At 43.5% G+C, this 15,498-nt stretch overlaps 1 protein-coding gene across 1 annotated transcript in view; it reads left to right on the forward strand.

The window, feature by feature from the left end:
• LOC147144199 (uncharacterized) overlaps positions 1-12,457 on the forward strand; it is a 16,464-nt gene extending 4,007 nt beyond the window's left edge. The window contains exons 3-5 of the mRNA XM_086038212.1: positions 1,402-1,528; positions 11,698-11,734; positions 11,838-12,457. Coding sequence (XP_085894338.1) covers positions 1,402-1,528; positions 11,698-11,734; positions 11,838-12,003 — 330 coding nt within the window. The 3' untranslated portion in view covers positions 12,004-12,457. The remainder of the gene's footprint in view (positions 1-1,401; positions 1,529-11,697; positions 11,735-11,837) is intronic.
• The last annotated feature ends 3,041 nt before the right edge of the window (positions 12,458-15,498 follow it).

Raw genomic sequence — 15,498 nt, forward strand, 5'->3', positions numbered from 1 at the left:
AGTTCGGTGGAAATGTGTTCTAAGCGCACAATTTCCTCCAAAAATGCGACTTATACTCCAGTTATTTCTTCTTTATTATGCATTTTATGGCTGGTGCGACTTGTATTCCAGAGCGACTTATAGTCCGGAAAATACGGTATAACTCAATGTAGTGTATGTATAAGTCATCAGTGTTGGTACTCGTATGGTAGCACCTGGTGATTTCCTCTGGGCTTATGTCATCACATCGAAGTATATAATGAACATTTGATGTGTAGTAGTTCGAAGCTTCGCTTTGCCACAGGAAGCACACCCAGGCCCACCCAGATTGACACACTGCCCATGCAGTGAGACTCATGAAACATATACTTTTACATTTTTTGTAAATCATTATTGAATTATTTTTGAATTTGTGTTTCCTTTGTGATTTTTTAATTTTACTGAATATTAAGAATGGCATAATTGTGGTTGTCTCAGGAAGATCTGAACTTCATATTATTCAGTTTATCATTTTATTTGAACATACATTGTGTCGGGACAGGAGGATTGTGCTCAGTGAGAGAAATATTCAGACCCACCCTGATTTTTCCAGGCCCACCCATTAGCCACATTCTGGCTGCGCTCCTGCTTGCAAGGCCCATTATTCTTGGGAATATTGTGTTCTATTGCTATACAAACATGGAGCCAACCAAAAGAACGATTAGACTCTTTCAGCAGAAAAAAAGTTTTTCTCTTTTTACGTTCTTTTGGAATCCACATTAGAAAATAAGAATAAGAAGAATATGAAGGTTTTTATTGATCCCAAAATGGGGAAATTATCAGTATTACAGCAGCAAAGATATAGGTCACACAGAGACGGCAGCATAATGTAGCCGTTAATGTACAACATTAGCAGCAAACATTCGGAAACAAACCCATGTAAATATACGCAGTATCTATGAAGCTAAGTTTCATGAAAATTACAATAACGGGGGAAAAAAACGGAGAAAATTAGCTTTTTGTAAAAACATGCATTTAAAGCATCATTTCAACATTGACATTGCCATATTTTGGTTTTGCTCAAATATCTAAATGATGTCTTCCTTCTACAAAACAACATAACACTCCAAAAAGGCCTTCTGATTGCAAAATAATTAATTTGTACATCATGAGGTTAAGCGCTTCAGAATGGATGGATGGATAAAACTATTGAAATGAAGTACATACAGGAGTGAGTGAGTTGAGTGTGTGGGTGTGTGTGTGGGGGGATGGGGAGGTCTTTGTGCAGGTTTGGAGTGATGATTGGTGCTGGGACCAGGTGCTTCCACCAGATGCGAGCAATCGTCGCCAGATCAACACTCTCAAATTAGTTTTTGTGCATCCAGCCACTATCCTGAGCATTCACAAGTAATTCCAGACCCAACTTTGTTTATGAATTTTCAGAATTACCTTGCACCCTGCCTGCCAACCCCGCGCTGTGAACTCTGCCAGCTAATAGACAACCCCTGGATTCACTCTCCATTCTGCACCTGGGCAACTCAACCTTGCTCAACTGAACATCCCAACTACAGTATGTTTGACTCAATAAACTCCCAAGTTGTCTCCAATCAATGCAATTGGGCCCTCTTCATGCACAGATACTTGACACTATGTCTAGTCACCCTTAGTGGCTTAAATGTAGGCTTAGGTACTACCATTGAGATGACGATTGAATCTAAATTGTTTAGTTAACATTTATTAAATAAAAAATCATCTAAAATGTGCATGTAGATTCTGGTTTAGATGATGGTTGAATCAACATTGGTATTGTGTCATTTATGGTTCGTCTATCCGCCTATGACGGACACCTGTTTTGGTGACGGTTGATGAAAATAAAATTTTAAAGAGCCTCTAGCATGACCTTTGCAGTGACAACAACAACCCTCCTCTGGACTCCTTAATACTGTATTAAAACACTTTTTTCAAGAAATTCTGTTTTAGAATTACAGGCTGCACTAGGAAGGTCTACTGATAGCCGAGCATAAAACAAAGGGATTTATGGACGGCATGGCCAAGGCACGCCTTTTTCACATGCTTGTTTAAACATTGAGTCTTTCACGTCCATTAACATGCTTTTCTTGTGCGCTTCAGTTTCAGTAGGTGATCACCAAATGAAACCTTTCTATACAAAATATTATAATATGTATAATTACCAGACCGGTCGGACCTCCAGCCCGGCCGGATGCCCATTTTTGGGTTGGGGGTGGGGGCTGACAAATTTAAAAAAAGGCCTCAACTAAGCAAGGCCGGCCGGAGGTGGATTTTAGTCCGGCCCACTAATCGGCCCTTGTGCGTGTGCATGTGATGTCGAGGCTGGAAGGGTACCCAGGTCTTGGGTGGCGGGTCATGGCCGGATCGGCAAAAAAGGGTCAAGTGCCCAGCTCTAATAATTACAGTATTCTCTGTTTAATGACAGTTATCAAATTGATTTCTAAATTAGATGCTTAATCAAAAACCTTTTTTTTTTTCAAGTGTACACCAGTCCCACTTAAGTCTCCACAAATATATATCAATATCATGGAGTAGTACCGTATTTTCCGGACTATAAGTCGCGTTTTTTTTTTCATAGTTTGGCCAGGGAGGCGACTTATACTCTAGCGCGACTTATGTGTGAAATTATTAATTATATCGTATCCCTTTCCTTTTCAAGGTCAGCAAACAATACACCAAACAACCACAGGAGGGCCGTGTAAGGCTACATATAAACCTGCATTAAATATTGGCTTTACAACGGGCAGCATAACCTGTAGTGTATATCATTTCACATGCTATTGTAACCCACATAATGAAACAAAGATCATTCCTAAAAGCTATTAAAATGCATGAATAATTTATCCGGTTAAAATCTAATATTGTGTTAAGTAATTTAAGCTTATCCAAACAGCTAAACATTCACAAAAAAAAACCCCCACAGACTCCAGGTATACAGTGAAGTTGCCTGTTTATATTGTGAAATTGCACAAGAAACAGAAAATACTATCAATCTATTTATTACATACACATGTATTTTTATAGACATGAACAAGATGAGCCTATGCTAATGATTAGCGATTGCAATTAGCATCAGCAATATCGATTAGTATGTTCAGTCAACAACCCACAAGCGTCCACAATTCAGCTCATATATAAGTGTTGTATGCTCATTTCACACAATTGTCTAAGTTACTTACAGACGATGGTTGAACAAGAATGAACCACAAACAGGCAGTTGCCATGTGTGTGTGTGTGGGTGTGGGTGTGGGGGTGTGGGTGGGAGTGTGTGTGCGTGGTGTGTGCGTGTCATCATGCAGCCACACATGTAAGGAGCAGAACGCAGGAGACTAACATAGATAATTATGACCAAATACATAAACACTTTTGGAGACTTGGAAACATTCTACATGGTGGACGATAAATAAAAGACTTATTTAATCGATCTACAACCATTTTGGTGAGTTTAAAGTTATCTTACCATAACTTTCTTGTATGCTACATGTTACTAAATGTTACCATTGTAGCTCGATGGAAATGATGTGTACTAAGTGCACAATTTCCTCCAAAAATGTGACTTATACTCTAGTGCGACTTATATGTTTTTTTCTTCTTTATAATGCATTTTATGGCTGGTGCGACTTGTCCTCCAGAGCGACGTATAGTCCGGAAAATACGGTATAACTCAATGTAGTGTATGTATAAGTCATCAGTGTTGTTACTCGTATGGTAGCACCTGGTGATTTCCTCTGGGCTTATGTCATCACATCGAAGTTTGCCTGTGTTGCCGATGTGTGAGTTGACCGGTGAGCCATCAGAAGAAGAAGAAGAAGAGACCCGATACCTACAGCAGGATGTATCCGAATTGTTAGTTGTCAATTGTGTTTATATACTGTTTGGTTGTTTTTGGTGATTATTACAACATTAGTTATAGCGCGAATCTGTGTATCGGGCGGTACAGAGTTTGCGGAGGACGACAGCCATTACAAAGGATTAAAACCCTCGTCTGAACCTTGACACATAGCTGGTAAACAGCCTTGTCCTTGTCAGGCCTCTCATAATGGGCTAATGGCTCATCAGGGACAGGGATGGCCAACATTGCATCAGTGTATGGCGCGGGATTGGAAAAGACTTCATCAAAAATGAGGTCCATCATGTCTGCAACGTAAACTGTAACATACAATAAGAAAAAATATCTTTGGTTAAATTGTGTGTATTTTTGTGTTATTGTGTCTTTCTACATATTTCATGTAATGTGTAGGGATGATTACATTTAACCCCAAAACAATTGTTTGAATTTAATGAACCCTTACCAAACGTTGACTGTGTCGAAGTCAAAATTTTGGTGTCGTGACAACACTAGCCTGAAGGATAAGGAAAATGTGTGAATAATAGTAAAAATGTATACAATTCATTTCCGGTTCCGGCGCCGCGCGAGTGGCAGCCCGCTACAGTAGCTCCTGCTCATCGGTGAGCCTTTTCGTGTGTGTTTTTGTTCCTTAATATTACTCTACCTCATCCCTTTTTCATATAGCTGATAGTCGTAACTTGCGTAGCAATGGACACCCAAACTGCGGTATTCTTGCTGCTGCTGATTGCTATTTTTTGCGCGATCGTGTCCGGCGACTTGGCTCGGAGCCGCGCCCCCATTGTTTACAGCCGGAATCAGCTGTTAGCACTCCGTGCTAACCCTGCGCCGGCTCCCGGGGCGAGACCCGATATCCCCCGTGAGCTAAGGAGGAAGAGACGGGGATGTCGTGCGGGGGTTAAACGCCGGGAAAGGAGGAGACGATACCATCCCGTCCTCCCGTCTGTTATCATGGGGAATGTTAGATCTCTCCCCAACAAGATGGACAAGCTAGCGGCGCTTACCCAGCATGAGAGGGACTTCCGGGAGGCTAGCCTAATGCTATTCACGGAGTCGTGGCTAACAGCGCTAACGCCGAACGCGGTCGCAGAATTGGACAGCTTCCAAATCATACGCGCGGACAGGACGCTGGAGAGTGGAAAGAGGAAAGGAGGAGGGCTGGCTGTGTTTGTAAATGATAGATGGTGTAATCCTGCGCACATCACGATTAAGGAGCAGCTTTGCAGCAGGGATATTGAGCTGCTAGCTGTTGGCATGAGGCCATTCTACATCCCGCAAGAGTTTAGTCATGTGATCGCGGTGACCGTCTACGTCCCACCAGCTGCCAGCAGCGACACAGCCTGTGATGTCTTGACTGCAGCAGTGAGCAGGCTACAAACACAGAACCCAAATGCCCTGATACTCATCTCTGGTGACTTCAATCATGCCTCCCCTTCCTCCTCTCTGCCTTCATTCACACAGTATGTCACCTGCCACACCAGAGACAATAAAACACTGGACCTTTTCTATGCCAACACCAAGGAGGCATAACATCACTGCCCCTCCCCCCGCTGGGCAAAGCTGATCACAACCTGGTGGCTCTCCAGTCTGTGTACAAACCTCTGGTCCGCAGACAGCCAGCTGTGACTCGCACGGTTCAGAATAAGAATAAGAATAAGAATAAGAATGCCTTTATTGATCCCACAGTGGGGAAATTTTCATTGTTACAGTAGCAAAGATATAGGTCACACAGGGGCGGCGGCATAATGTGGCCATTAATGTATAACATTGACGGCAAACATTTAGAATCAAACCTATGTAGATATACGCAGTAACATGTGTATATACACATGTGTATACACACCAACCTACATCTACATAAAAAATATGAGGAACACTCATTTCGGCCTGTACATAGTACAGAGGAAAAAATACTCTAAGTGACAGTGCTGCAGTGCTGTAGTGAAATGTAAGGAACAGCATTGGATAAAAATAAAACTAGACTAACAGTAGTGGGGAATGTTGAGTATTGCACGGTATTACAGTAGTGGGGAATATTGGGTATTGCACGATACGAGCTCAGGTGCAGGACTGCACAATTGCACTAATGACCGCCAGTTTGTAGAGACTACACAATGTTCTTGTTCAAGAGTCTGACAGCAGCAGGCAAGAAGGAACGGCGGAATCTCTCCTTTGCACAGCGAGGGTGTAACAGTCTGTCACTGAAGGTGCTGTGGAGTGCTGTTAGGGTGCCCTGGAGGGGATGGTCCGGGTTGCCCAGCATTGATGACAGCTTGGCCAAGAGATGGTCTGGAGAGGCCGAGGAGGCCTTAAAGGACTGCTTCAGCACAACTGTGTGGGAAGTATTCAGCGATGCTCACGGGGAAGACATTTGTAGTCTAACGGACACTGTTACAGACTATATAAATTTCTGCATGGAGAACACCATACCCACCAGGACAGTAAGGTGTTTCTCCAACAACAAACCCTGATCACACCAGACATGAAAGCTCTCCAGAAGGAGAAGAGGAGGGCTTTTGCGTCAGGCAACATAGAGGAGCGGAAGACTGTGCAACGCCAGCTGAGGAGGAGGATCAGAGAGGGGAAAAAGTCCTACAGGAAGAGGATGGAGGAGCAGCTGCTGCAGAATAATGCCAGGGGAGTCTGGAGGGGCCTGAAGACCATCTCAGGCCACGGACAACCCAAGACCCGGACTGGGGGGGACCTGCAGTGGGCAAATGAGCTGAATCTCTTTTTCAATAGGTTCGATCAGATGCCTGCCTCCACTCAGTCTCTCCTGCTGCAGCCTCCACCTACTCCACCTACTCCTCCTGCTGGGCGTGTCACCCCCTCCCCCCTTTTCTCCACAGTCTCCAGCTCCCAGCTACACCAGATAGCCACCACTCCCTCCTGCCCAGCCTTGGCCTTCACAACATCTCAGGTGAGGAACCAGCTGAAGAAGATGAAGGCGAGGAAGGCAGCGGGTCCAGATGGCATTAGCCCCCAGCTCCTCAAATCCTGCGCAGACCAGCTGTGTGGAATTGTCCAGCACATGTTCAACCTGAGCCTGAAGCTGGGCAGGGTCCCCCAGCTATGGAAAACATCCTGCCTGGTCCCGGTGCCAAAGACCCCCCACCCGAAGGAGCTCAACAGCTTCAGACCAGTGGCGCTGACGTCTCACCTGATGAAGACCCTGGAGAGATTGGTCCTTGTCCACCTGCGCCCCCTGGTGAGCTCCTCAATGGACCCACTCCAGTTCGCATATCAGCCTGGCATCAGTGTGGATGATGCCATCATCTACCTCCTCCACACTTCACTCTCCCACCTGGAGAAGGCGGGGAGCACTGTGAGGATCATGTTCTTTGATTTCTCCATTGCTTTCAACACCATCCAGCCCACCCTACTGGGAGACAAGCTGGAGCGGGCGGGGGTGGCCCACCACCTCACCACATGGACCCAGGACTACCTCACAAACTGGCCACAGTATGTGAGGACACAGAACTGTGTGTCTGACGTGCTCCTCTGCAGCACGGGTGCCCCACAGGGAACTGTCTTGGCTCCCTTCCTGTTCACCCTCTACACCTCGGACTTCAACTACAACACCCCTACCTGTCACCTGCAGAAGTTCTCTGACGACTCTGCGATTGTCGGCCTCATCACAGGCGGAGATGATCGGGAGTACAGAGAACTTACTCAGGGTTTTGTGGACTGGTGCCAGCAGAACCGCCTCCTGATCAATGCAGGGAAATCCAAAGAAATGGTGGTGGATTTCGGTAGGCGCCAGCACTCTTCACCTGCACCAGTGAATATCCGGGGAACAGATGTTGAGAGAGTCTCAATTTACAAGTACCTGGGTGTTCATCTGAACAATAAACTGGACTGGTGCGACAACAGACGCCCTCTATAGGAAGAGTCAGAGCAGACTCTTCCTACTCAGGAAACTGAGGTCTTTTGGGGTTCAGGGGACACTCCTCAGGAACTTTTATGACTCGGTGGTTGCATCGGTCATCTTCCAGGGAGTTTTCACCTGGGCAGGCGGCGTCTCGGCCCGGGACAAGAAGCGGCTGGACAAACTGGTCAGGAGGGCCGGCTCTGTCCTGGGCTGCTCCCTGGACTCTGTGGACTCAGTGGGGGACAGGAGGATGTTGGACAAGCTGTCATCAATGCTGGGCAACCCGGACCACCCCCTCCAGGGCACCCTAACAGCACTCCACAGCACCTTCAGTGACAGACTGTTAGACCCTCGCTGTGCAAAGGAGAGATTCCGCCGTTCCTTCTTGCCTGCTGCTGTCAGACTCTTTAACAAGAACATTGTGTAGTCTCTACAAACTGGCGGACATTAGTGCAATCGTGCAGTCCTGCACCTGACCTCATATCGTGCAATACCCAATATTCCCCACTACTGTAATACCGCGCAATACTCAACATTCCCCACTACGGTTAGTCTAGTTTTATTTTTATCCAATGCTGTTCCTTACATTTCACTACAGCATGCAGCACTGTCACTTACTTAGAGTATTTTTCCATTTTCATTTTCCAAAATTAGTGTTCCTCATACTTTTTATGTAGATGTATGTTGGTGTGTATATACATGTGTACATACACATGTTACTGCTTATATTTACATAGGTTTGACCCCGAATGTTTGCCGTCAATGTTATACATTAATGGCTACATTATGCCGCCGTCCCTGTGTGACCTATATCTTTGCTGCTGTAACAATGAAAATTTCCCCACTGTGGGATCAATTAAGGCATTCTTATCTTATCTTATCTTATCTTAATTGGAATCACAAGTGTCAAATATACATTTTGTATTTATTTCTTTACCTGCACAGCATTCCAATGAAGTGAAAATAACATTTTGGGGGGCAAAATGAAAGATGAGGGAATGAAAAGATTCCAAAGATTTGTAGAAGAGGACTTAGTTTTACTTCATCCTTCAGCATTAGTTTTTTTTTTGGAAGCAACCTTTCCAACTTGTCAAAAGCTGGTGATGGAAACATCATTTTAGAAAATATCTTTTATAATACAGTGCAATATGATCTCAGGTGAAATCCACTGTAACTGTGTGTAGTTGTCTGTATTGATGAAATATCTGTTTGGAGCCATTTGTTCTTGTACGTTGTCTTGCGAATCTCATGCTCACAAATTGGATAATGAGGATCCTCGTGTAATGGATGTCTATATATATTTACATCAGAGCTGGGCAGTCCGTCCCTGGGCCGGGTGCCCATTTTTGGGGCGGAGGTGTTGGGGGGTGACACATTTTAAAAAATGGCTGGACTAAGCATGGCCGGAAGTGGATTTTAGTCTGGCCCACTAATCGGCCCTCATGCGTTTGACGTGGTCGCGAGGCGGCCAAATTTAATCTCAGCCTGCTCAGTGAAAGGCTTCATTTTAGGCTTCTGTCTACTCCGGCGCTACGTCGGCGCAAGCGACAACTGCCGCACTGATTCACATGACTGACGCATTGTGTTATTGGCGACCGGTCTGCGACACATGCCCCGCACACACTTCCCTACTTCCGGAAATATGCCGTCGCAAACCTGGCGTGTATAGTGATTTGCTGAAATGCTTTTATTTTGAAGGCCGTGAAGAAGGGGAAGTGTGTAAAATAAATAAGTAACTAGTTGACTTGTTGGACCCAACTCAACGGGACCACTCCATAATGTTTGTATGTTAACACAATCCTACCATCACTTATTGTCAAATAATATTGGACTTCCGACTGAAGTGTACAAGTCAAATGAGGCTGTGACTGATTGAGCTAGATTATAACAGGAATCATGCATCTTTGAAGGGTCCACTAAACCAGTGTTTTTCAAACTCTGTGCCTGTGTGCCGCGAGATATTGTCAGGTGTGCCGTGGGAAATTATCTAATTTGTGTTCCTGTGCGGTCCAGCGCCTGGAAGCGCAATCATGTATTTACTACATTGTAGTTCTCTTACCAGCAGGTAGCAGCAGCAACAGGTGGCTAATTGTCTTTGTTTAGAGACAAGCGAATTAGTGACGCATGTTTATCCAAACAGGCCCATGTTTCACACTGAGTAAGTATCAATATGAAACATAAAATACTTTTTCCTTTTTTTGATTTAATTCCTATCGAAGACGTTATAACTTTATTTTTCAAAGTTAAAAATTGTGTATATAAATACTATAACACTTACTGTATATTGTTAAAATAAGATTTTTTTTCACAATTTTAGGTGGTGGTGTGCCGCGGGATTTTTTCAATGAAATAGATGTGCCTTGACTCAAAAAAGTTTGAAAAACACTGCACTAAAGAACTCCCCTCCAGTGGGCCATCCTCAATTTCTTGTTTAGGTGTTTAGGACAACCACAAAGGGTCTGTGTCGGATTTTGCAACACCAAATTCCTTATGGTACAGTTGCCTGAACCCATGCAACGCAATTGATGAACACGTGCACATAAGTATAGCAAAAAAAAAAAAAAACAGTAATTTATTTGCTTTGTGATCTTAACATTCTAAAAGGTGGCTGGATGTTGTGTATCACTTTACTTCTGAAGTGAGACTGCAGTGTTCTTGAAGCCAGCTGAGTCCCCACACAACGTGTGGGTGATACGTCCGTCAGGCAGGCAACACTCCTTGAGAGGGGGTGAACAATGGCCTGTTGAACCACTGCTACTTGGATGTGAGATTGCTGAGCAGACAATTGGACGGCTTTATGGCCTTCTCAGACTACACAACTTTTTTGTCGTTCACGACGGTTGCGCTGTCAGACTACAAGATAATATCGTTCTGTGTCTCGGACCGGGTGAGACGTCACACTACAAGTCTGTCACCGATCAGACCCCGCCCAATCGTCGCGTGCTTCTGTCAAGATTCTGTCCATCGGCGCAGGTCCATGGCGGAGGCGGGATAAGCAGCTGTGCATGTGCGTTGTTCATAAGTTAAGAAAAGGCAAAAACACTAAAAAGAAAAAGAAGAGACTATGGACCCATTCCTGGATGGTGGGGAGATGGCAGTACAGACTGTCTATTCCATGGTTGCTAATCAGCTACTTAGCTTTGCTGTACTGTACTTTACAGTATTTCCTCATTTGTTCAAGTCAGTTTATAAATACTGTGCACCACATTGTTATTTAGAGTTTTTTTAAATGTCTGAATTTGCATGCTGCCTATCCTCCGAAAGAGAACTTGAGGTAACAAATTTGTTAATCACCTTTGTCAATTGTTTGCCACTAGCTTCGCAGTTTAGCAAAAGTTGCATGAATTGAAAATGTTAAAGGGGAAGTCAACCTAAACATATTTTTTTCAAGAATGTTCTATGCAAGCCCACTAGTTGAAACAAGGCATTCTGACAAATATTGCGTTTGCGCACCAACACCAACACAACGCCATCCCGAAATGATATTCAGTAGCTAATTTAGGACGCGAAAAAAACGCTGGTTAATTACGCTGTCATTGTATGATACGGCACAAGTCTCTGGCGTTTTTTTTAATGGTCAAAAGCATTTTATAAAATAAATGAAGACAAAGTTCTATTTATCTTTTTTATTTTATTATTATTTTTTTAAAAAAAACGATCCACTGCGTGACTCAAAAGCAGTGACCGATCCGAACAGTGACTTATGTGATCTGTTGGACCACTAGTGAATACCAAAGACAAGATCCTGGTACTCATGTGAGTACCCCATGAAAAAAATAATGAGCATCCCTGATAATGCCTTAAAGTAGGACTATTTGAAGGTATAGGATTCATAATTAATAAAACATACAGTGCAACATTGAATTTTTGTCAACATAACAAAATAATTGTCATCTCTATGCTCTTTATTTTTATACTGTATATTTCTTCATAAATTACATTATTTTACATAGTCTTCTCTGTTTTTCTTGTTGTTGTTTTTTTATTGCAGACATCCACAACCAAGACAGGGTGGTGAAAGGTGGCAGGTGACTACCAAGAACTACCATAATTATAAATCAAGGTTTTCAGTTGTGCTTATGGCAGTAGTAGATGCCAATGACAAATCTATTCATGCAAATGTTGGCACAGAGGGAAGAGTGTCCGACGGAGGGCTGTTTGGTCAGTCATGGACGGAGGTCTACTCAATATTGCAGATCCAGAGCCACTGCTAAATTCCAACACCATCCTTCCATATTTATTCATTGGCAATGAGGCATTTTCTCTTCCTCTTCGTACAGACTTGATCAAGCCATAACCATTCCGTAACCTGGACCATGAGCAAAGACTCTTTAATTATCGCCTGTCAAGGGCAAGGCGCGCAGTGGAAAATGCATTTGGAATTTTGGCCAACAGACTATGCATTTTCCTGACCAACATTGCTCTTGAGCCTGAAAAAGTATCAAAAATTACACTTGCCGCTCTTAGCATACACAACTTTCTCAGGGTGAAAATATCAGAGTCATATATGCCACCTGCCTTTGTGCATTTTGAAGATGAGAACCACACACCCATACATGGTCCATGGAGAAGAGATGGACAGCTTCCCTCAGTTGCAGTGAGCTGGGCTCGTAATGCCTCAATGCAAAAAGAACAGCAAGATGGGTTAAAGGCATATTTTATGTCACCTGCTGGATCGGTTCCATGGCAGGAAAACATGATCTAAGACCTGTTTACCAAGGAACAAATAAAATGTAATGCTTCAGCAAGAAGGTGTTTTTGGGGAGGACATTTGTGGACTTAGAAATGTTTCAATTTAAAAAAAAAAGTGCTAAAATAAAAAGAAGGACGACCCACGGCCTTTTATGTAGTCAAACTTCCATAATTCAGTGCCAGTAGCACTTCAAAAGATTCTGACAGTTGGGGAGAAAATTTCAAAGTGTTATCTTCAAAAAGAGACCCAAACTATGCCGATACTCCAAATGGTTCAAGTACAGCATCAAATTTACTTTGGTGCATCTTTCGTTCAGATAAAATGCCAGGTGGAATTGCAAAGGGCTACGCAAGACCAGGGAGTAAGGTGAAAGGCTAGTCACTAGCTGGTTGGCAAAATGATTTGCTGACAGACTGTTTGGTTGACAGACTTGACTGTCTACCTTCTCTCATGTGAATGATTTCGTTTCAGATGGTATATGCACTTTCTTCTTTCATTATTGGTTTAATTAAGAACAGATCTGAAATCTATTGTTTAAGTAAAATGCTGTTAATCCCAATGGATTGTTCTGTGTGTATTAAGTGAAATTGACTGGCATTTTGAGTTCAAAGAAAGAAAAATTAAGTTTAGATTAAAATAAATAAATAAATAAATAAAATGTTTTATTTTACAAAGAAATCGTAATCGTAAAATCGGGTTAGAGAGAAAATAATCGGGATTTTCTAACAAGAAAAATCGAACAGCCCTACTGTATGTCATTGCAACATGTGACATAATGGACAGATCAGAGCAGCAACAATTCCTGATGTGTGCATGGCATGTGTTGCAGACCTGTCGCCAACAGCACAATGCGTCGGTCATGTGAATCAATGCGTCAGTTGTCGCTCTCGCCGTTGCGAGAGAAGCCTAAAAAGAAGCCTTTCACCGAGTAGGCTGAGATGAAATTTGGCTGCCTCGCGAGCACGTCACACGCATGAAGGCCGATTAGTGGGCCAGACTAAAATCCACTTCCGGCCATGCTTAGTCCAGCCCTTTTATAAAATTTGTCATTTCCCACCCTCCACCCCAAAAATGGGCATCCGGCCTGGCCGACCGGTCCGGCCCAGGGACGGACTGGACTGCCCAGCTCTGCTGATGACTATACGCAGGCTTTGTCCAACATGGAGTGGTGTTTCCAAGCCAAAACACAAAAACAACAAAAACAGCACACAGTGACACACAACGAGCCAGCGAGGAGAGGAGAAGGAGCGACAGCGCGACATCAGGGAGAAACTGCAAAGCTTCAAGGAGACGACCCCAGCCCACTCAAGAAGAGCTTTAATTGTTGATTAACATTTTGAAAATTACAGTATGCTGAAAATTTAACTAAGTAGTGTCTGACTTGTGTTCATCTCAGTATTCCCATGTAAGTGTGATCATATTCATGGGAGAACAGTATAGCAGAAATGTTTTATTTTTTCCCATTTATTCACGTAGGCCGCCAAGAGGGCCCTCATCTAGTACAAAAGAGAGGCCATCTCCCACATCTAGCAATTAGGTCTAGTTTCGGCAGGGAAATTCAGAAATTTATTGCTGATTGATATTTTTTGTTGCTTGCGTGTTGATATTGGCATTATTGACTTAAGCAGTGTTGTATAAAGGGCTTGCAGTGTTTCAGGATTTATTGCTGTATATTGTTGATATTTGTGTTGCTGGCATATTGATATTGGCGTTATTTACTTAAGCAGCGTTGTAAAAAGTGCTTTAAGTGTTTCTTGCTGTGTTGATATTTTTTGTTGCTTGTGTGTTGTTATTGGCGATATTTACTTAAGCAGTGTTGTTGTTTAATTGTTCTATTGGCGCTTGTTGGTGCGATTGCTGTACAGTATGTTTAACGTAGTTTAGAGAAGACGAGGGTGCGACCGTCTGGCCAACGGTAGCCACCAGAAAGGCCTGGGAGCCTTGTGCCAAAGAGGGCACCCGAGTGCCACTGGGCCTCGGAGGAACACACAGCTGATTAGCAGCGCGTTGCAGGAGCGACTCCAATAACTATGGCTTGTGACATATATACAGAGTTCACGAGATAAGGCAATCGGGGATTGTCCGAGTCGCCAGTTATAATCAACATTTAAGTGTTTGAAGATTATCTGCTTTTGTCAATTGTGATCTTGCATGTAAAATTGTCTACTTGGAGTTGCCTTTTGTGTGCGGATTGCGCATGCATATTGAGTGTCATTTGATGGTGTTTTAATTGATTCTGGAATTGCTGTTTGCCGATGTGTAATTGTTTCGCATAAGTTTGATTTTTGGTAACTTTTAGAGAGAGATTATTGTTTCAACTGAGCGGTTGGGTGAAAAGGTTCCCCGCATAGTGTAAGAACAGCGGAGGCTTAGGGTCGCCGTATGGTCGCCTGGTTAATTTAGTTGTGTATATAACTTTTACTCCTGCAACTGTGGAACGTTCAATATACAGTTAGTGTCTTATACCTGGCTGCTTGAAAAAGCTTGGACAGATTTCATATTTAGTACAATTTTCAGCGCAGCCGAAAACACGAGTCAGACAGCTGTGGGAAGCGGGCGCAGGGAGTTCTCTTGGAGAGAAGAGACGATAGCCATTCAAGATATGAACTATGCTTTGTGTGAAATGTCTGTGGGAGAACAACTCGAGCTCTCATGGCCATACTTGAGGGAGTTAGAGGAAGGACATTCAGACCAAAAATTAAAAGCGGTAAAAAATGTGCAGATCCTTGTGAAAGATGCGCAGGAGTGTGGCATTTTCCCTCAAGATGAAGATAAGGTTCATCTGTCCAAGGTTGTTAAAAATGTTGGTTTTCATGATTTCATGAATTAACAGTGGTTGCAGATAACGAGCAAAAGGCAAGTAAGAATGTGTTCAAAAACCATATACTAGAAAAACGAAGCTGTGACGTGGCTAACTGCATTACCACTTGTTATCGGCTGAGAGCAGCAATTAAAGTTCAGCGCACTTGTCAAGGAGGAAAGAAAAACAACCTAATCCAAACTGAGGAGAGCGGGCCCCTCCCCATGGCAGAACCAGTACTGATGCAGTCCGGAGGTTGGGGAGGACATTCGGGGGATGATCGCGGGCTTGAAGGCTGC

Source organism: Filicampus tigris, chromosome 8 (genome assembly GCF_054856515.1).
Source record: "Filicampus tigris isolate MCC_2025a chromosome 8, RoL_Ftig_1.0, whole genome shotgun sequence".
In the NCBI taxonomy this organism is placed as follows: Eukaryota; Metazoa; Chordata; class Actinopteri; order Syngnathiformes; family Syngnathidae; genus Filicampus; species Filicampus tigris.